The 22,781-nt window shown below is 45.9% G+C and overlaps 1 protein-coding gene across 1 annotated transcript in view; it reads right to left on the minus strand.

The window, feature by feature from the left end:
• ITGBL1 (integrin subunit beta like 1) overlaps positions 1-22,781 on the minus strand; it is a 181,236-nt gene that overhangs the window by 19,262 nt on the left and 139,193 nt on the right. Inside the window, exon 8 of the mRNA XM_066621650.1 lies at positions 2,778-2,894. Coding sequence (XP_066477747.1) covers positions 2,778-2,894 — 117 coding nt within the window. The remainder of the gene's footprint in view (positions 1-2,777; positions 2,895-22,781) is intronic.

Below are 22,781 nucleotides of genomic sequence, written 5' to 3' on the forward strand. Positions count from 1 at the left end.
TACGCTGGATACAACGTAGGCCTGCTGGCCTGTCTGCTCCAGTGCAAGTCAGAATTGCCCCCCTTAACTTCCTTTCCCCACATGCTGTGGTCCTGATCTGGATCAGGTCCTCTGCAGCTGGGTGTGTGTGTGTGTGTGTGTGTATTGTGTCCTTGCATATGCTTACATTTTGCAAACTACAGAGCTCAACTGATGCATTTCATGTCATGCATCATTCAGTTCTTAGTACATGGCAACCAACCTTATCCCCAACTTTTTCACAATTCAGGCTAAGGATTCTTGAGACAGTCGTCCCCATTCCCATCCCGATCCACCTGCGCAATTGTCTGTGCATAAAACAACAGCAACAACAAAAGAGACTGTAAAGCTAATTCAATGGCAATCCTAGGTTTTATGGGGTTGCTGCTTGATCCCCGTGAAAGCAGCCTATTTGTTCCCTACGATTTACTATATACAAAGGCCTGTCCCAGTGAGTGCAACCTGCAGGTCCTCCGAACTGCTCGCAGCAAAATCCAACAGACTGCCAGGAGATGTGCTAACGACTACTGGCTCCAGCTCTGTTCCGAGATACAGATAGCAGCTGACACGGGCAACATCAAGGGGATGTATGATGGTATCAAGCAGGCCCTAGGTCCAACACAGAGGAAAATTGCCCCTCTGAAGTCTGCCACAGGCGAGGTCATCCAGGATCGGGCGCAGCAGATGGAACGCTGGGTGCAGCACTACTCTGAGCTATATTCCAGAGAAAATGTAGTCACCGAAGAAGCACTGAACAACATTGAGTGCCTGCCTGTGCTGGAAGAGCTTGACAGTGAACCAACCCTAGAAGAACTTCACGTGGCCCTGGACTCCCTTGCCTTTGGCAAGGCACCTGGAAAAGACAGCATCCCTGCTGAAGTCCTAAAATGCTGCAAAGAGATCATCGTCACTGAGCTGCATGAAATCCTCTGTCTCTGCTGGAGAGAAGGTGGAGTACCTCAAGACATGAGGGATGCAAACATCATCACGCTGTACAAGAACAAAGGTGACAGGGGTGACTGCAACAACTACCGCGGCATCTCTCTCCTTAGCGTTGTAGGAAAGCTGTTTGCCCGAGTTGTACTAAAGAGGCTCCAGGTACTTGCAGAGAGCGTCTATCCAGAATCGCAGTGTGGATTCCGAGCCAACAGGTCCACCACTGATATGGTATTCTCCCTTAGACAACTGCAGGAGAAATGCAGGGAACAACGACAGCCACTCTTTATAGCCTTCATAGATCTCACAAAGGCTTTCGACCTGGTCAGCAGAGACGGCCTCTTCAAGATTCTCCCCAAGATTGGATGTCCACCCAGGCTCCTCAGCATCATCAGATCTTTCCACAAGGACATGAAGGGCACTGTTGTCTTCGATGGCTCCACATCAGACCCTTTAGACATCCGAAGCGGAGTGAAGCAGGGCTGTGTTCTTGCACCAACCTTGTTTGGGATTTTCTTCGCTGTCCTGCTGAAGCAGGCCTTTGGAACTGCAACAGAAGGCATCTATCTCCGGACCAGATCAGACGGAAAGCTCTTCAACCTCTCCAGACTGAGAGCAAAATCCAAAGTCCAGCTGAAATGTCTGCGTGACTTCCTCTTTGCCAACGATGCAGCTGTCACTACCCACTCTGCCAAAGATCTCCAGCAGCTCATGGATCGTTTTAGCAAGGCCTGCCAAGATTTTGGACTGACAATCAGCCTGAAGAAAACACAGGTCATGGTTCAGGATGTGGACTCACCTCCCTGCATTACAATCTCTGAGCATGAACTGGAGGTTGTCCATGACTTTGTGTACCTTGGCTCAACGATCTCTGACACTCATTCTCTCGATACCGAGCTAAACAAGCGCATCGGTAAAGCAGCTACCACGTTTTCCAGACTCACAAAGAGAGTCTGGTCCAACAAGAAGCTGACGGAACAAACCAAGATCCAGGTCTACAGAGCTTGCGTCCTGAGTACACTTCTGTACTGCAGCGAGTCATGGACTCTTCGCTCACAACAGGAGAGGAAACTGAGCGCTTTCCACATGCGCTGCCTCCGACACATCCTCGGCATCACCTGGCAGGACAAAGTTCCAAACAACACAGTCCTGGAACGTGCTGGAATCCCTAGCATGTATTCACTGCTGAAACAGAGACGCCTGCGTTGGCTTGGTCATGTCGTGAGAATGGATGATGGCCGGATCCCAAAGGATCTCCTCTATGGAGAACTCGTGCAAGGAAAGCGCCCTACAGGTAGACCACAGCTGCGATACAAGGACATCTGCAAGAGGGATCTGAAGGCCTTAGGGATGGACCTCAACAAGTGGGAAACCCTGGCCTCTGAGCGGCCCGCTTGGAGGCAGGCTGTGCAGCATGGCCTTTCCCAGTTTGAAGAGACACTTTGCCAACAGTCTGAGGCTAAGAGGCAAAGAAGGAAGGCCCATAGCCAGGGAGACAGACCAGGGACAGACTGCACTTGCTCCTGGTGTGGAAGGGATTGTCACTCCTGGATTGGCCTTTTCAGCCACACTAGACGCTGTGCCAGAACCACCTTTCAGAGCGCGATACCATAGTCTTTCGAGACTGAAGGTTGCCAATACAATACTTGACAGCTATTGATGATCAGATCTATAAGGAGAAGTTCTTAGCTTCATTTAAAAACCCTTCTCTGATAAAATACGTGGAACACATGAGCAGTGCTGGTTGTCTTGCTTTAATTTAAGGATAACATGCAAAGTGTCTTGTACATTGACAGTGCTACATAAGTAACAACAAAACATACCATTGCAGACGTTGCCATCTAAGTCTTCACACTGCCGATCGTCACACTCACAGATTTTGCCATAGATCCTGGGATCTCCCGGAGGAAAACAAGTGCACTGTCCACATTCACATTTCCCTGTTAGAATAATCTGCCATTAGTCACATGCATTTGTCAAGGTCATGTCATCATTATCAATGTAAGGCTCAAACAAGTAAAGAACTGCAAACAGCAGCCTGAAATCAAAATGCAATTTTTTTAAAAGATAAAAGTATCCGTGTCCTCATGTGTCACCATAGTGGCATGCTGGCTATTTCCTGAAGCTTATTCTTCTCCCACTGCTACAGTAATAGTTGAATGCCTGGGACAAATCAGACTCAGTTCATAATGTTTCTCTGTGTGCTTGTGGCCAAGAAGCTTCACCTGCTAGTTCCTTCCTCGCCCACCTGATGCAGGACAGGCCACAGCGTGCCACAGTCAGAAACAAAGTATCCCACAGAAAAGTGAGAGGTGCTTCCTCATTGTCCTCGTGCAAATTTCTCCCCAAATTTTTGAATTGTGAATTATTTGGTCTTATATCCGAAGCAGAGTCAACGGGTTAGGAATCCTCCACTATCCAAATACTGATTTCAGAATTTTGTACAAAGTTAGAGATCTTGTAAAGGAGACACGAGGACTTGAAGCATGGGAGAAGGAGGGGTGCCTCCCCTCACAAGGGGCTGTGCTTTGTGAGATGCTCTCACAAGAATAAGTCCTAGAGTTCCACAGTGCCTGCTAGCATTTCCTATGCACAAAGCAGAAGAAGCAGGAGAACTATAGAAGCTAACAGCAACAAAATGGCATCAGGAAGGAGAGACAAGTACCATGAGTATCTGAGAAATTCAAATCCCAGAGAATAATGTCTAGGGACCATTTGTTAGTGCGTTCATCTATGATTAGTGTACTGTACATACACACCATACCATCTTGTCTGGTGCTAAAGAAGGGTGAAGGGGTAGAGCTCTGGGATTTCTCCTACAACACGAGTGCTGGGGGCAGCAGCAATAGTGCTCCCTTTGAAAGTTTTTATTTTTTTGATATATTTCCCCCAAAAAGGACCTTAGAAGAAGAATCAGGCTCAGCAAGAGTAATTTGCCTGCAGGCATATATTAATGTCTAGGCCAGTGGTTCTCAAAATTCTTGGGAGTTTTACTCCTGAGGTAAGTCTTTGCAAAGGAAGGGGAAAGGCAGCAAAGTAATCCCCAGGTTCATGTCACTAATGGGAGTGTAAGGGGAGTGCTTATACTCATGAAGGGCTGCTGCAAGCTGCAGGAGGTAAAGGGAGCCCCACACAGCGCTTCCTGAGGCTTAGAATGTTCAAACAGATCGATCGCAAAGCACTTCCTAGTTGCATTCTGTTTGAACATTCTAAGCCTCAGGGAGCCCTGCGGAGGGCTGCACGGGGCTCCCCTCACCTTCCACAGCTTGCAGCAGCCTTCCATGAATATAAGCACCCCCATTAGCGATGCACGATCCTGGGGATTGCTTCGTTGCCTCTCCCCTTCCCCCGCCCCTTCAGGGAACCAGGGGACCTTTATGTGAGCTGGTGGGTCATGACCCACCAGTTTGAGTAACACTGGTCTAGGCTGTTGTTCTCTTCCCCAAGAGCTGTTTGAGAGACAGTACATGGCTCATGATGCATTAATGGCCCAATCCTATCAAAGACTAGTGCTGGCAAAACACGTGTTCCACCAGCACAAACTACTACAAAGTAGCTACAAAGAGCTTAGTGGCAATGGAAGCTGCCGGCATGCTGAAGGGAAGGCCAGAGCCTTCCTGCATATGCTGGTAGAAGTTAGGAGACCAACTGAGGCAGGTAAGCCTGATGCAGAAGGTAGAATAGGGTTGGGGGAAGACTGGGAGGAGTAGGACAGCGCAGGGGTGGGCAGAATGGGGAGGAGATGGGACAGGATGGGCAAATCAGGCCCAGGAGGGGGGGCAGGTTGAGTTGTGGCAGCACTGCCAAATCCAAACCCCCTTCCCAGGCCTAGTCCACCTGCATGGATCAAGGAGCACTTATGCAGATCTGAGTTGATCCATAGCAGCTGCTAAGTCTTACCCCAGGGCAAGAGGACAAATGTTCCCTTACCCCAAGGATAACTCCAGCAGCCGAAACTACCCTATTGGATGCAGTGAAGGCCTCACCAGCACTGCTGCATCGCCATGCAAGAGTTTTGGTAGGATTGGGCTGTAAGGCTACAATTTATCTGACAGTCAGTCCTACTGAATATTGGGGGACTTACTTCTGATTAACATGCATCTAATATACCTGATTTCTCTGGGATGTTATATTTTTCTGAGATTTTTTAAAACTCCATGTTTCATATGAAACAACTGCAACCCACTCCAAGAATTTGGGATTAAATGAGCTAGATCTTTAAATGAAGTGAAATAAGTATTAAAGAGGGAGTGGCAGGAGAAGAAAACATTCTAATGAAGAAATTTAAAGTTGATTTCTTTGTTGATGTATAATGTTAGTGGGGCACAGTTGTGGGGAATGCCATGCACTTCAACATTTACAACTACACCACTGGTTTTAAATCCAAATCAGGCAGCCAGAAACCTAGGGAGTTTTAACAAAGGGAACTAAAGGAAGCTCAGAGACATTAATTTATCTTCCAATTTTTTCCAAAACAGGCAAGGTCTTCTGTGGCAAGAGATAGGGAAGAGAATGTTTATGCCAAGCCTCGAGAAATTATGCTGGAGCACACATTAGTTTCCATAAGCTGCAGGAGCATGTCTTGGGATCACAGTCCTGAAGCTGAGCTTATGGTACCACCATAGTGCATTCACTAAAAAAAGTCTCGCTTATAACTCCCTGAATTAAAAAAAGAACAACAGTGGAATCAAATCCACTCAGGGTTTTCTTTTCCTCCTGAAGTGGAATTAATGTACACTAATATCCCCCATAAAATTCATCATGTTGTTTTAATCCACATTCCTCCTTTGCCCCCAACAACAGACAATTTGCTTGACAGACAGACAGTGTAATCATACAGCAGAGAACTCAATTTCACTACAAAACAGTGCCAGCCAAAATAAACCCAGCAACAGCAAAACCAGAGAGCAAATTTTCAGGACCCAGTGTGAGATCATTGTAGCTGCCACACTATTTGATCCAACTTGTCTGCGGTGGAATTAGCAGCAGGCCCACTCCTGATGGCCTTATCCTCTTGCTTCGCATCGTGATAAACCTTATTTTCAATGCAAACTTGATCATTTGAGTAATTAGAGGCTCATGTCAAGCTGAAAAGGGATCAGCACTTCACCAATTCATTTTTCCCCTCGCTTGAGTAAAAGGTTTACCATAGCAACTTGGTTATAGAGAGAAAAAGTGAACACCAGAAACATCCAAAATTCTCTTTAAATATACAAGGCACACAGAAGCAAACAGTTCAGGATGATGATAGTCTCCACTTTTTGCAAGCAAATCAGTGCAGATTAGTGATTCCTCAATTTAATTGAGCTAGGGACTGAGCACACACTCCCAGGCATGTCTGCTCAGAAGTAAGTCCCACTGGGTTCCATGGGGCTTACTCCCAGGAAGTGTGCCTGGACTGCAGCCCAAGCCTTTCCTTGGGCAGAGCCCATCCAAACCCCATCCCCCACCTTACAAGACCAAACAGGCTGGCACGGTGAATTCAGCATAGGAGAAGCCTCCTCAGAAGTTGCACCGGACCTAAGTCCAAGGTGGGCTGGATGGGGTCAGTACTGTGCCCATGTGCAAGGGAGGAAGAGGGTTCAACGCCAGTGCCCTAAGAGCCCTATGAGACCACCCAACTCCCAGCCCTCCTCCAATCCCCCCCCCCCACAGGGGAGGAGACTCCTGCGTTCCAGGCTGGGCCAAACAAACCCGATCTCGCTGCTTACATTGCGCGATCGGCATTACAAGGTGATTTTTTAAGAAAGTTCTGTGTTTTGAGAGTTCACTTATCTGCCATCATGGATTGTTTCTTACTTTTAAAAAATTATTTATTTACTTTCAGACATGCATGCTGCTTTTCACCTTGTGACCCTAAAGCAGCTAACAATGACAAATCACAACACAGTTTAAATTTACAAAACAAAACCAATCAAGACTTTCCAAAACTAGTAATCGAAAGAGCATAAAACCAAGAAAATATCAGATAGCCCCAACTCAGCCTGCCCCAAGGGTCCAGCAGCACAGGTAAGTCTTATATGTGCTTCTAAAAGCTAGGAGAGTTCCCCAGGGGGAAGGAATTCCATAACCTAGGGGGCTGCCACTGAAAAAGCCTTGTCCTGTGTGCTTACCAGCTATGTGACAGCAAGTGGTCTTGAGATACCCAGATCCTAACTATTGGGTAGCACAATCCTACCCCCCCTCTGAGCAGGCAGAAGTCCCTTGCGCCAGCTCCCGAATGTGTCATAAAGCCCATTCATGGCTACTCAGGGGCAGGCTAGGCCAGTGCACAGGTGTGTGCTCTCCTAGAAGCATCAGACCTATGCCAGGAGAGAGTATGTTTGTGCTGACCCCAGCAGACTGAGGGCTGGAGAGAGTGGAGCATTTTGGAGGTGGGGAGGGGCCGTTTTTGGATGGGAGAAGGTGGCCCAAGATGTGGATCAGGCCCAGGAAGAGGGTGGGACTGGCTACAGCAGTGCAGTGTTACACAGGCTGCTCAGATTTGTGCCCATGAAATTTCCAGTATGAATCCCAGACTATTTGTTTCTGTGAACTAGTTTTTTTGGTTGTTAAAAAGCAGTATATACATAATATTTTCAAAGTTTACTTATATAGGAAAAACTCACATTGCTTTGATAGGCAAAGTTGTGATTGGTGCACAAACACAGTTGTTCCACTTAGGACTAGATGAAATTCCTAAAAGACTGTGACATTTGAATGCATTAATAGTGTACACCACATGATATAATTCTTCTGCCATTCACTATTGTCCAGTATTTTTATTTTAAAAATGTACACACATACACAGACACCCCTACCTTGCTGCAATGATGTCTGGCACCAAGTTGAATGTTGAATCTAACCCTTATACAAACTGCCAAAATCATTAATAACATCTATTGGAACCAATTTTCAGATGCCTGCAGAGTATAATGGAAGTAGCTTTTGGTATATGGTTAGTTCTGCTGTAAGTATAGTGTGCTAGATCTACAGTATATAATTGATGGGAGTTTCTGCCCCTTCTGACTGCCCACAGAATGCCAAAGTAAAAGTGAACAATCAAAAGTGTTCCTGCAGGAGCTCCATAATTTGCTTTATATTTCTGTAGTACCCAATTTTTTTCTCTGCTCTTTGCATTCTGAATTCATACCCTCTCATCTGCAATAAGGAAGGGGAAATTTGGTTTTACATAAAGCATTGGGGGGGTCAAACTACAACAGATTTATACACTCCATAGCCAAGCCTGTTACCACAGTAACAGAGCGCTTTGCAATTATGAATGTGTCCTTATATCACTCCAATTTTACAGATTGGGAACTAAAACAAAGGCGATCCACCGTCTCAGGAAATACCATGTTCATCACTGGGTTCTTAGTGCACTTTATGGGCACATATCTCACCCTAATCTAAGAGCTTGATGACAATGTAAAATAAATCAGGATACAAAATAAACATTAAGAACATAAGAACAGCCCCACTGGATCAGGCCATAGGCCCATCTAGTCCAGCTTCCTGTATCTCACAGTGGCCCACCAAATGCCCCAGGGAGCACACCTGATAACAAGAGACCTGCATCCTGGTGCCCTCCCTTGCATTTGACATAGCCCATTTCTAAAATGAGGAGGTTGCACTTACACATCATGGCTTGTAACCCGTAATGGATTTTTCCTTCAGAAAATTGTCCAATCCCCTTTTAAAGGCATCCAGGCCAGATGCCGTCACTACATCCTGTGGCAAGGAGTTCCACAGACCAACCACACACTGAGTAAAGAAATATTTTCTTTTGTCTGTCCTAACCTCCCAACACTCAATTTTAGTGGATGTCCCCTGGTTCTGGTGTTATGTGAGAGTGTAAAGAGCATCTCTCTATCCACTTCATCCTGCCCATGCATAATTTTGTATGTCTCAATCATGTCCCCCTTCAGGCGTCTCTTTTCTAGGCTGAAGAGGCCCAAACGCTGTAGCCTTTGCTCATAAGGAAGGTGCCCCAGCCTAGTAATCATCTTAGTTGCTCTCTTTTGCACCTTTTCCATTTCCACTATGTCCTTTTTGAGATGTGGCGACCAGAACTGGACACAATACTCCAGGTGTGGCCTTACCATCGATTTGTACAACAGCATTGTAATATTAGCCGTTTTGTTCTCAATACCTTTTCTAATGATCCCAAGCATAGAATTGGCCTTTTTTACTGCCGCCGCACATTGGGTCAACACTTTCATTGACCTGTCCACCACCACCCCAAGTTCTCTCTCCTGATCCGTCACAGACAGCTCAGAACCCATTAGCCTATATGTGAAGTTTTCATTTTTTTGCCCCAATGTGCATGACTTTACACTTACTGACATTGAAGCACATCTGCCATTTTGCTGCCCATTCTGCCAGTTTTGAGAGATCCTTCTGGAGCTGTGATTCTGGAGGAGTGATTCTCCTCACAATCACTTCTGGTCTTCACCACTCAGAAAAGTTTGGTGTCGTCTGCAAACTTAGCCACCTCACTGCTCAACCCTGTCTCCAGGTCATTTATGAAGAGGTTGAAAAGCACTGGTCCCAGGACAGATCCTTGGGGCACACCGCTTTTCACCTCTCTCCATTGTGAAAATTGCCCATTGATACCCATTCTCTGTTTCCTGGTCTTCAACCAGGTCTCAATCCAGGAGAGGACCTGCCCTCTAATTCCCTGACTGTTGAGCTTTTTCAGTAGCCTTTGGTGAGGGGCCGTGTTGAACGCCTTCTGAAAGTCCAGATATATAATGTCCACGGGTTCTCCTGCATCCACATGCCTGCTGACCTTTTCAAAGAATTCTAAAAGGTTTGTGAGGCAAGACTTACCCTTACAGAAGCCATGCTGATTCTCCCTCAGCAAGGCCTGTTCGTCTATGTGTTTTGAGATTCTATCTTTTAGCATGTCAAGGAATTCGGTCTCCTTTTCGTGACCGGAACAGAAATTGACCCAGGCAATATGAGGATAATTGAAGTCCCCCATGATTACAACCCTGTCCCTCTTTGTCACCTCCCTGATCTGTTTCCTCATTTCAAGGTCCCCTTCCGATTTCTGGTCTGGAGGATGATAATACACCCCCAGTATTACATCACTCCACAGGCCTGATAATTTAACCCACAGAGATTCTACGGTGGAGTCGGACCTGCCTTCAATCTCTACTTTGCTGGATTCTATCCCTTCCTTAACATAAATGGCCACCCTACCTCCAACACGCCCTTTCCTGTCCCTCCTGTAGAGTTTATAGCCCGGGATTGCGGTATCCCACTGATTCTCTGCTTTCTACCAGGTTTCTGTTATGCCCACTATGTTAATGTTTTCCCTTGTCACCAGACATTCCAGTTCTCCCATCTTTGCTCAGAGACTTCGGGGATTTGCATAAAAGCATTTGTACATGGAATGCCTCAGGATGGGCTGCTTATTCGCTCCTTTGTCCCCACATCCTCTCATTGTGCCAAACCGTCTATCACATCCCATCACGCTACCATTCCCAATTTCTTCTCCTACTCTGCCTTTACCTTGTTGTTCTCTAACCTCCCCATCCTCGTCCCATAGGGATGAGGAGTCCCGAACCAGATGCCCCTCAGCTCCTGTCGGCCTTCCCCCAGGGATCAGTTTAAAAGCTGCTCTGCCACCTTTTTAATGTTATGCGCCAGCAGTCTGGTTTCATTCTGGTTCAAGTGAAACCCGTCCCTCTTGTACAGGCCCTGCTTGTCCCAAAATGTTCCCCAGTGCCTAATGAATCTAAATCCCTCCTCCCTATACCACCGTCTGATCCACGCATTGAGACCCCTGATCTCCGCCTGCCTAGCTGGCCCTGCGTGTGGAACAGGTAGCACTTCTGAGAACGCTACCTTTGAGGTCCTGGCTTTCAGCTTCCTGCCTAAAAGCCTAAATTTGGCCTCCATGACCTCCTGGCTACACTTGCCCATGTCATTGGTGCCGATATGCACCACAACCACTACCTCCTCCCCAGCACTATCTACCAGCCTATCTAGACGAGAGGTGATGTCTGCAACCTTCGCACCAGGCAGGCAAGTCACCATGCGGTCCTCACATCCATCGCAAACCCCCCCTCTCTATGTTTCTAATAATCAAATCCCCCACTACAAGAAGCCCCAAACCCCCCTCCCGCCGAGAAGTATCCTGAGTGCATTCGGATACGGGCCCGTCCCCTGGAGAAGGGGTCCCCCCTAAGGGATTGTTTCCCTCCTCTCCAGGATGATGTCCTCCAGCCCCGAGACTTCCCACCCGGGCAGCTGAGGAGCTGCACACCTGAGGTTGGGATGAAGCCTGATCATCCCTGGAAGTCTCCCCATGGTCCTTCTCTGCTTGCCTCTGCTTCTCCAGGCCAGCCACCAAGACTTCAAGGGAGCGGACGCATTCCCTGAGTCCCTGGAGCTCCTTGCATTGAGGACACATCCATGATTATGCCCCAGAGGCATATAGTCATACATGTCGCACTCGATGCAAAACGCTGGATAGCCCCCACCCTGCTGCTGGCTGTCTGAATGCATAGGTTTTTTATTTTGTTTTTGTTTAGGGGTACTTAAAAACCCTACACTGGTTAGCAGCCCTCTTCTCAAGGGAAGAGAAAGGGTGGTATCTGGGGCCCTGGCCTCCTTGCTCTGCTGCTGAACTCGCACAGATGCTAAACTCGTGGTGCCTTACCTGGCACTTTGTTCCTGAGGCACTTGGTTTCCCAGAGGCCACATGCACGCCACATTCTCTGACCATGCAGAAGTAGGCCATCAAAACAGTGTAATGTTTGGCCTGTGGGAGTATCAATACCTATCATTTCAAGGGCTGTCAACTAATTATGGAGTGTTTAGTTGACTAACCATCCAAGTTTAGCCAAATAAGCAATTGGTGGACTGATGTAATTTAAATCTATTTGTATATCGTCCAAACAATAGATATGCGTTCCGGAGATGTTGAAGAAGCAGATGTTGATTAAATTGTGAGGCAGTTAGCACTCACAGCATAGTAGCACAGAGACTGAGCTACAAATCAGGAGCGCCCTGATTTTAATCTCACTTCTGCTATAAACTTGGTAGGGTTGCAATCCTAAGCACCCTTCTCTGGGAGTAAATCCTGGTGGACTCAGAGCCTGATCCAAATGGGCTTGTGTTGGTGTGCAGTGTTACCGTGGCGTAAGACATGGTACTGTAAGATGTGGCGAGGGAGGGAGTGGGATGGGAGGAGGGCAGAGATGGCACCAGGCTCTGCTGTTACGTGAAAATCCCCTTTTTCCCTTCCAAGTTGTGTTTTTATATCTAGTTATGTATTTTGGACTAAAATGCAGGCCTAAAACTTCTCTTTCAGGCCACAAAAGGAGTCAAATCTTAAGCTCACTCATCTCTCATGTTGATTGTCAGTCTGGGAAGACTCATTTTCTCCAGAGACACTGGAAATGTCTTTATTGTTTAAGTCAATCACTGAATATGCAAACACCTTAAAGGAGGAGGACTTTGGCAGCAAAGTCTACCACCTATTGTTAACTAAATTACAGCCATTAAGCCACCTCCAGCCTCAAATCCTGTAGCAACAGGAAGTAAGCTACTCCCCCTCCCCCAGAGCCAAGTTTTGCTGATAACTGAGTTCTGGACTCTTCCACCTTTTCTTTACATACTCCACGTGTACCATTGTGTGTTACTGAGCATGCCCACAGCTCTGGGATACTTCCGGTCAGTTTAGATCAACTTCCAGGTCCAAGACAAATCTTATAAGAGAGAACTCAGAGCACATGCGGTCTCTCTCTGACTGCCCACTGGCCGGAGTGGCCAGACTCTTCCTCCAACTCTCCCCCCCCCCGGACAGGTAAATATATCGTTGCGTCTAAACTCCCCCCCCTTCTTCCCTACCTATTCCTCCCTGTTCCCCCATCTTTAGTCAGCAACTGGGTTTAGCAGATTAAGGAACCCCTATAATACCTCCCTACTTCCTGTCCATTTCTGATTCTTTTTCGGATGCACCCAAAATACACAGCACACGCATCCACCACTAGTTAGGTACACCAGACCAGTACTAGAAATCTATACTTATCGATTCTCCATGTGTATTATGTTTTACCTTTGTGTATTTTTGCAATAAAAATATAATCCTTTGATTGAAAGTTATATTCCTCCCAATCTCCTCATTAAGCTAAACAAGGGATTTCTTTGCTCTACGCTGTCTTGTATCCAGCCTATGGTCCCAAAAGTTTCCAGAAGGCTAATATAAATAATTCCCCTAAACAAAACAGCCTTTTTGGTAACACTGCTGCCATATCCTAACCCTTCTCCAGGCCCGGGAGACACGACATGGCTGTCCTCAAATCTGCGCCTGCTCAGTAGCAGGCACAGATCTGAGGAGATCCATCGGGGCTCCCTGGGGATTACACAGGATAAGGGACCATAAATTCCCTAATCCCATTATTAGGGATTCTTCCCTGGGTTTCTTCCCAGCCCCATGGGATGCAGCCATTTTGGTGCCACTGCAGCCCTGGGCGCTGGGAAGCATTGGCTATCCATAAGTGGGTCTTCCTCCTGAGTAGACCTGCCAAGGACTGCACTGTAGGCAACCTGAGGCATTTCACTCAGCCTCCCAGCTGCCACACTTCAGGGATGGAACTCGAGTCAGGTGACTTGGACTCGAGTTGCAAAAATGCACATTTTTCACTGACTCGTGGACTCATCGCATGCATGGAAGTCTCAGAAAAACACTCGAGTCAAGGGCCCCGTGACTTGGCCCTAGTCCCCACACGAGCAGACTTGAATCTGCCTGTGTCTGGATGTGCTTGCTTGCTGTTTCCACGGTGTGAAAAACCTTGTGGGGCCATCATTCAAACTGGGTGAGCAGCAGGGAAGTTCCAGCTGAGAGGCAGGGAAGGGTTGATATTTTCCTTTTGCATCAATGGGAGGTGAGAGCAAGCTCTTTTGCCATCTCAGGAAGGAAGGAAGGAACCATGATCATTGGGCAAAGGATGGGCATTCTAATACTTTCTTTGGCTGAGGTAGGGCAGAAGGAGGAGTTCAAGCAGGTTCTTGCCTTACAGTTGGCTGGAAAAGCACAGGGAGGGGGAGGAGACAGGGAAGGGGGGAGACAGTTCATAGTGATCAACTTTCCATTGCGTGGCTCCGTTGTTACTTGGGGAGGGGAAGGAAACCTCACTGAATGACTGCTGCAGTGGAACTACTTCTGAGTACAGCTGCCAAGGATCAGGTCATTCTGGTAAGTCTCACAGCTTCTGCGCATGACCCTTCTCCTTCCTGGCAACCTTTCTCCCTCTTGGCGCTTCTGTCCCGGCTCTCACGCAGTCCCTCCTACCCTCTCCCACCCTGTTTACAGATGGGCAGAGACATCAGGGGAGGATTAAATAACTCTGACACACGCACACACACCCCTTGGCAGCAGCCCCATTTTGTTCCGTCGGCTTTTTAAAGGGGGTGTCTCGACTTGAGTCCTTTAGAGTTGTGAAAGGGCAACTCAGCAATCTGGAAAGTGCCCCTGTTATGACTTGTTTTTGAGTCGAGTTGCAGGGGGGTGGTGACTGTAGACTCAACTCGAGTCGCACCGTGCTGGATTTTCCCATTACTACCATGCTGTCATAGTGCAACACAGTGCAGACCTCATATTGACAGCGGCAGCTGCATTTGCCATGTAGGGAGCATGTGAAGACTGTGAGGTTTAAATAAAAACACTTTAGCACCACAATAGCATATTAAGCCCCCCTCACCCTTTAATACGTAATTGTCTGACATCATTTACGCAAGTATTTTCATGATGCAGCACACATGTGTGCTGGTCTTCCCAGACACCAGGCAGGTGAGTCAGCCAGGGCTAAGATTGCTTCCGGGGGGTGGGGGAAGGGATTTCAAGTCAATTGGACCCAGGGGTGGGAGGAAGGGAGGACCATCCTACAACAATACTTAACTCACCACGCTCCCTTTGTGATGCCTCGGCATGGAAGATTCCATGCCAGAGCGTCACTCCAGACCATGGTGCTGGCTGCGGGTACTCCGCTGCAGGTCCCCTCCAGATGTGGGGCTCAATTTGGCCAAATTGCCCTAAGACTGGCTCTGCACTTCCTACAGTACCACAGAAATCAAGGTAAAGGGACTCAGGCACCTGCACAATATGCCAGCCTCTTGAATCCTGCAAGTGGCGTTGAATGTACGACAGCCCCAAGAGGATAAAATATGTGCATAAATTTGACAAGTGGAATATATATATATATATATATATATATATATATATATATATATATATATATATATATATATATATATAAAATTAATACATAAGGCAAGTCTAATTCAGACTCTTCTTGTAGATTTTTTAATGGGGTATTTTTCTTTTAATTCCCCTTAAGGTAGCCCAATTCAGTCAGGCCTAATGCATGACTTAGGTGCACACAACCTTCTGCGAGGATGAGTGGGCTGCCAACAGAGAGAAAGTGTTAGCAGAAGAAAACTGCCACATGCAAAGAAATATATGCTGAAGCGAGTGAAAAAACAAAAGGTAACTGAATAATAACACAATAAAACTCAGCTGGAAGACAGGATGCTTTGTAATTTTTTTTCAGTTTTCTGAACCCTAAACCTAGTCCCACTCAATAAATTACCATCCAGTTAAGCACTGCTTGAATGAATAAAGTCATTCAAACACCTCCAAAGGATAACAAATGAATCCCCTTGTAATTTACATCCAGTTATATCACATACAATCTGGATAAAAAAAGAAAATCCAATATGTTTTTAACTTTGTACAGTGCTACCATATGGCAGGACACTGCTTTGTATGGATGCATGTGATACCAATTCCAATTTCCAGCATCTCCAGTTAAAGGACGTAGGAAGATGGTTCCTTCTTATTCTTTTTCCTACAGCTGAAGCCAAGGGAGTCGAAGATCAACATATGAAAGCCCACCTGTGAATACAATTTAATTCAAATGTGTTTGTAAGTCACCTAAATAGCATAAAGGTGGGATAGAAATGCATTGGATAAATTTATTTTTAATATATTTCCCCCTTATGATGATATTGTCATCATGTATCAGAACAATTTGCATACTTCCTACTCACACATTTATCTGGGCTTACATCCTAGAGGAACTAGCTATAATTGAGGATATCTAATGCATTACATCAGCTCTTTAATTGGGCCCCACTGAGAAGTGGCTTGAAGAGACCAATCTGTGAGCGACTGGGAAGTGGGTAGTCTTGCCTTGGGTCAGGTTTGGGGCTGGATGCTCCCCCCCCAATTTCCTAATGCACGTCACATGGATGTGGAGACCTAGCTTACAATCGTTTTCTTATGCGGTTTCACTTGGCAGGAGTAAAATTTGCTTCCATGGAGACAAGTCCCCAAATCATTTATGAGCATTTATTCTGATGTACTCCTACTGTGTGAGAGTGGGAGTTCGGCTTGTACAAGTCACTGGGGGGGAAAATCCTGAAACAAATTTAAAAAATAGCCTACTATACAGACTATAAGGGAAGTTAAAGTATTCTCAGAAGCTACATGGAAATAGCATACTTCCCTCTAAAAGACTGAGCAAAAAGGAAAAGTTTAAAATTTTAATTGTTCAGAATGTGCGGGAAAACACGCACCCAAAGTATATATACTATTCTCTAGACAAGTAAACACTCCACCTTATAAAAAAGCCTATATATAGATGTGTTTGTTTCTGGTGATTAAGATAGGATTACAACTTTAGTCTTACTGAACACAATAGGCTTACTTCTGATTAAAGTAAATAACACCATTTTCAAAAACCTCTTCCTAAACAATATGTGACGGCCAAGCCAAATGCAAACTACCAGCAATGTACAGTGGCTCACTGGAAGGCTCCTATTGTGCCACTAGTTTGGAACTACTGAAAAAAAAAAGGAAGGGGATTGCAAGCCCTTGACAGAACACAATAATGGCTCCATGGCTGCATTCAGTTTGGGCACAAATGATTATGCTTGGTAATTCTAGCAGTTAAAGAAAGCCTGTATAGAATCCTTCTGCAAGAAGGAGGCCTACTTTACAAATGCAGCAGAATGAGGTGGTGAAATCCTGAAAGAGGTGGTGGGTTGGGTGCAAGTTGTACCTGTTCATGTGAATCTATCCCAAATGACACCTTTTCAACCAAGCTGAGGTGAATTTAGAAGTGAAACTCTTGTAGAAACGTTGAAAGAAGCAAAAAGAAAGTTGCTAAGATTTTAGGATAATTTGAAAGAGATTGATTTTGCCCAACCACACTCTTAAAAATGAGAAACGCACTTTGCACATTCCTGGACAATTGGGAAGGAGGTGTTTTTGGTTATGTTGCCATGGGCCTTCCTAGGAAACCCCCTGACATGTTGTAAAAAGTAAGGGCTTCCCCCTTTGGCAGATGCTTCCTTACAAGCCTTCTTCACTTCAGTACAGCTCTGTCTCCAATGCTTTGGTGATGCTGAGCATTTATACCTCTAAACAGCTTTTGTCCTCGTGCTTGAGATGGATGGTGTTGTTTTTCCCTATTATGTCACTAAGCAAAGATGGATCATGCAGCCAACACCAGCTGCTCACAGAAGGAAGCTTGCAGCTGCATGGAAAATGTGATTTCTCTCTTGGGCTCAGGAAAAAAATTCCTTCTGCACTGAAGTGCAGTCATTTCTCATCACTGAAGAGCATCAGGGTATGAAATCTGGTTTGCCACTACTTACAAAATGCTTAAATCCAGCCACGCATTAACAGCAAAGTGTGAACAAGACACATTGTATTTACTACCATGTGACAAATCAGTGTACCTCATACTAATACATTTGTGGTTAACAGGGGAGGGAACCTCAACAGTGCACCAGAAATGTTTATTACAATTAGGTTGAAGGAGATTTGAGTGAATGTGCTTCTTCAGGGGATGCCAAGTGGCCTTCTGGAAAGTCTCAAAGTCACAAATTGTGCCTGATTGTAATAAACATTTCCATTGTGCCTCGAGCCCCCCTCTGTTGGTGCTTCTGCATTGGTGCCCCTTTCCTTTGTATATCTCTGTTGGACAATTAATACTGAGCGTAAGAGCTTAATGTTGAAATCTGGGAGCTAGTTATTCAACAAGGCTTCTTCTTAAGCAGCTGTCCTAAGCCTCTTGTGTTGCAGTGCTTTTCAAAAATTGCATTGTTTGTACAGTAAAGTTTCCAGCCCTCCAGGTCTGGGCTGAAGTCTCTAGGAGTCTGCATCAATTCCTTACTGAAAGCAAGCCTGGAGGTTTTAACAAGACCTCCAGGAATTTCCAACATAATGTCACATTGGAAAAACATCTCCAGGAATATCTTTAGTCAGAGTTGGCAAAACTTGTTGTTAGATACCCTGCTTGACTCTGGGGGATATAAGTTACAGGATAAAATATATAAGTAAATAATGTGAAATCAGGTTTAGGACCATCAAGTTTAGGACCATTTTAGCATGCCAAAATGAAAACAAAAAATCCAAACCCCCTAACAAGGAAGTTTCAAAGCTCTACAGCAGTGAGCATTTAGGACACTGCGAAACATGAAGGAGGTTGTGAATGAAATAAAATTATGTGGTCTTCTTAATGACAGTGGGTTGTGACTAGCACCTTGCTTTAGTTTACAGCCTAATTGCATCAGTGGCATATGGTAATTGTGACACACTGGCAGGGAAGAACAACCTTTCTCTTCTGGGAAAATCGCTACACATTGCTTAACAAATCCAACAGCAGAAGACTCAGAAAGCCTTCTGTAGCTGTTACCAATAGCATTATTGATCTGAAACTCTGCTTCTGTGTCTTCCTCCCCCCCACTAGTTTTCTTACACAAAAAACTGGCACAAAGCCACTGCTGCCGCCATTCATTTGCTATTCAGACCGCTAACTTGTTATCTGCTATCTCTAGCATCAAGATGGCAATGCCTGTTCCATCTGCCTCTCAGCAGCACCCATTTGGAGGGAACAATCCTGCTAGGCTGGGCTTGTGTCAGCACTTGTGCTGACACATTGCAGGGAAGGGTGTTTCTGTGGACAGTCACATTCACAGATTACAGTTCTATACATACATTTTAAACCATTACATGGTGAGTTTTTCATATAGGTTTTCTTTGGGATGATAATAGTCAGAGATGGGGGCCACATTGTTCAGTGGCAGAACACCCACCTTGCATTCAGACGGTCCCAATTACTATCTTTGGCATCTCCAAGTAGGACTGGGAAAGGCTTCCATCTGAACTCCAATAAAGCTGCTTCCTCCTAGGCAATACAGTACTGGACTGAGCTAGCTGGATCAATAGCCTGAGTCAATGAAAGGCAATACTCTTTCAAATGTGTGTAAAACCAGAGTCAGTTTCACTACTGGTGGAATTTGTAGATTGTGTGCCAGAGGTGGCCCATCCATGAGGCCAATTGAAACAGCTTGAATGGGGGAGGTGGCAAACTGGTGAGGCTGTGCTTGGCACCCTGCATCTGCCAGCCACCTTCCCAAGCCTACCACCTGCTCAACCACTCCATGGATCTGCTATTCCAATCTCTTCTAATGTGCTGTCCTTAGAGCAGTAATTTTCAACCACTGTGCCATGGCACACTGGTGAGCCACAAATGGTCTTCAGGTGTGCTGAGGGAGATTAGAGGAGGGTCATTTATTAGTAGGGCCTTTGGGAGTTGTGAGCTCCCGGCAGGCAACACAATGTGCCTTGCCAGTTGTCAAAAAAAGTGATGGAGCACGACTTGACAATTTTAGTGCCTTATCAGTGTGCCATGAGATGAAAAAAGTTGAACATTGTTGCCTTGGAGAATGCACAAGAGGAGGATGGGATGGGGCAACTTACCTCTTCCTCCAGCACTGCTGCTCAATATCACAGCAGCAGCACTAGAGGAGGTAGTAAGAGTCACTGCACTCCAGTTTCTGTTGACCCTTCTGGACAAAGAACCATCAAGAAAAGGACCACCACCTCCTTACCTCCACTGCTACTCAGCCTAGTTTTAAATAACAGGTTGGGTGCCGAGGATCTTGGGAGTGAAGTAACTCCTTCCACTCCCAGGATCCTCCCTCTCCTCTCCCCTCCCCATCTGCAGCAGCAGCAGCAGCAAAGTGCGAGGACACACACACAGGAAAATACAATGGGTGATGGCATCAGGACCCTACTACAGATGAAGCTGGTCCTAACTAGTTGATATTCTTTGTGGTGGGAAGAAGCTTGCTGGTTTGTTGCTGCAGCACAAACCGGCTGTATAGGGGAAAGTCCCTGAAAATGTAGAATGAACAGGCAGATGAAGCGGCTTTGTGATACGATCAGCTTTGAGGCTCAGCCATTTATGCTGTGACTCAATGTGGTTCACAGAGACTAAATGCACTGGATGAGCCTCAGCCTGATATCTTGTTCAGAGGTACTCAGGGGAGTAAGAATAATAGAAGGTGCCCTGTGCACTGGGAAAAGTAATATCTGCTGGGGACACCAGTGACATAGAACAGAGTGGACAGCCTGGAAAATGAAGACAGATACTGAAGAGCAGGCTGAAAAAGACAGGAACAACAACAGCGGCAAAAGAAGACAGATGCTGATTCTCTTTCAAAGACATAATGTGCTTGCAAACCTTGGCCTAGTTGTCTTTTCTTTCCTCCCACCTTCCCATTTGGTGCTGGAGCCAAGGAAGAAAAGGGACATTGCCAGGCGTCTCCTCATAAATAACATTCAAACATTACCAATTGTTGCTTGTCCTCCTGCCACCAGCTGCACAGTATGATTGTATGTGTGTTAATACAGAATTAACACCCCAGTCCTATGCAAATTCCCCCACGCCAATGCAGTGGCGCTGGCACAGCTTGCTCTGCATCCTGCCGGGTAATTTAGCGAACAGAAAGCCTCCTCTAGGTAAGGCAACATTAGTACTCTTGCCCAAGGATAAGGCCCAACCTGTGCAATAGGTCTACTTGGAGGGCAAGGGGATGCACAGATTGGGTCCTGGGAAAGGGTGGGATTGGCAGCACGCCATATCCTATCCCCCTCCCTGGCCCTGAAATCCTGACACAACTCAACATGGATTTGTGCCAGTTAGCAGGTGCAGGTCTGAGTAGACCCATTGCGCAGGCTGGGGTTTTCCCCAGAGTAAGGGGATAAATGTCCCCCTGCCTTGAGGAGACTTCCAGCCTGCTTAAGTCCAGCATAGGCTGCCGTGTGGCCACGCTGGCCACATTGCATCGGTGGTGGTTAGGATTGGGCTGCCCATTTCAGACTTCAGTGGAACTTACTCCCAAGTAAGAGTGCAAAGAATTGCAGCCTTCCTCTCCTTCCATTCATCCTCACATTCTCTAAAATCCATGTTATCCCAATCACTTGACTTCTCAGATTAGCCTGTGAATGAGCAGTTCTTTGCCACCCTTTCCTTCCAAGATGCTATCAGTAGTAGAATGCATTAGAGAATCAGGAAAGCCTGCACTAATGATACATGACCACCATGACTTAACAGATGTGATGCAGAAATATGAACCCCCACATTACTCAAACACCATGTCCTGAAATGTTCCTGCTTTGTCTTGACTACTGTCAGCAAACCACAATGTTCTCCCCACCCACCCCCACCCCGGCTTCAAATGCATACATTCTACATTTAGCAAAGAAACCAAATGCTGTTGAAAATAATAAAATAGCTCGATGCTGGGGTAGCGATTAGATGCTGATAACAAGTAATTGCCTGTGGAAGGCAAGGGCACTGTAGGAAAAGTCTGTTGTTCTTGAGTCATCTGCAGTTTAATTCACTAGATTGTCTCACCATATATAGGATTGACTGCTTCCTTGTTTTTTACATGAGCTTCCATGTAATGACTCATAGCATTAATTCCAGGGAGAGAGATGTAATTTGCAGATTAATTTACTAGAAAATGTCAAATGCTTTGTGGAACTTTAATCACCAAAATGTTAACCTTGTTCATTTCCTATTATAACTTGTTGTTCATTAGCAATAAATTAAAAAAAATAAATCCCTTTACATTGGTTGCAAGACATGCATATCTGTTGAAAGCTTTAAACCAGAAGACACTCTGTTCTTTGAAGTAATGGCCAAAATTATAAACTGTAAAATTGTGAAACAACAATATGCAGTGATTTGCCTGCACAGCAACCATGAATATTGCTTGGCAATTACAGACTGTTGAGTACAGAAGCCATGGCAACAGATGATGTCACACTGTGTATATGTCAGCAAGATTAATGATACCCTCCCCATGATTTTTGCCAGAATTAAAATGCATTGCCTATCTCCCAGGTTGAAATATCTCCAAGTAAAATCCCATCCGTTACAGACTAACGGTCCAATCCTATTGATTCCTCCACCGGCACACTGGGACTTTTGCAACAGCAGAAAGTACTCCTGCTGTTGTGAGAGGCAGCAATGCTCCAGAACGGTGACCACAGCTGCCTACAACCACCAGAGCAAAGCAGTTGTGGAGGTGGGGACGCGACAAAATGGGGTTGGAGAGGATGCAGGGGGGTAGATCTGGTGCCAAAGGTGTATGCCAAATCCTATCCTCCTTTTCTGCAGTCTCTCTCTCTCCTCAGACTTGAGCCAATGATTTTGCTGGCACAGGTTCAAGGACACCCATTGTGGATCAGGAGACTTACACAGGGATAAGGGGATTTAAATTCCCTTTCCCTGCTGAAGTTTCCCAATCCCCCTGCTGGATACAGCATGCCCATTTTTGGCATGGTTGCACCAGTGGGGGGGGGGGAGGAGGATACGACTGGGCTCTAAGAGATTGTGTTTACGTAATAGATTGTGCTTGTGAGCTGGAAAATGTCTCTGAAAGTAGTTCAGGGAACTACTTTTTTCTTCTGTGGATGTAGGTATCCAATGAGGACACTGTCTATGCAGTAGGTTGGGGGAAGTATCCAT

This window comes from Tiliqua scincoides, chromosome 3, assembly GCF_035046505.1.
Source record: "Tiliqua scincoides isolate rTilSci1 chromosome 3, rTilSci1.hap2, whole genome shotgun sequence".
In the NCBI taxonomy this organism is placed as follows: Eukaryota; Metazoa; Chordata; class Lepidosauria; order Squamata; family Scincidae; genus Tiliqua; species Tiliqua scincoides.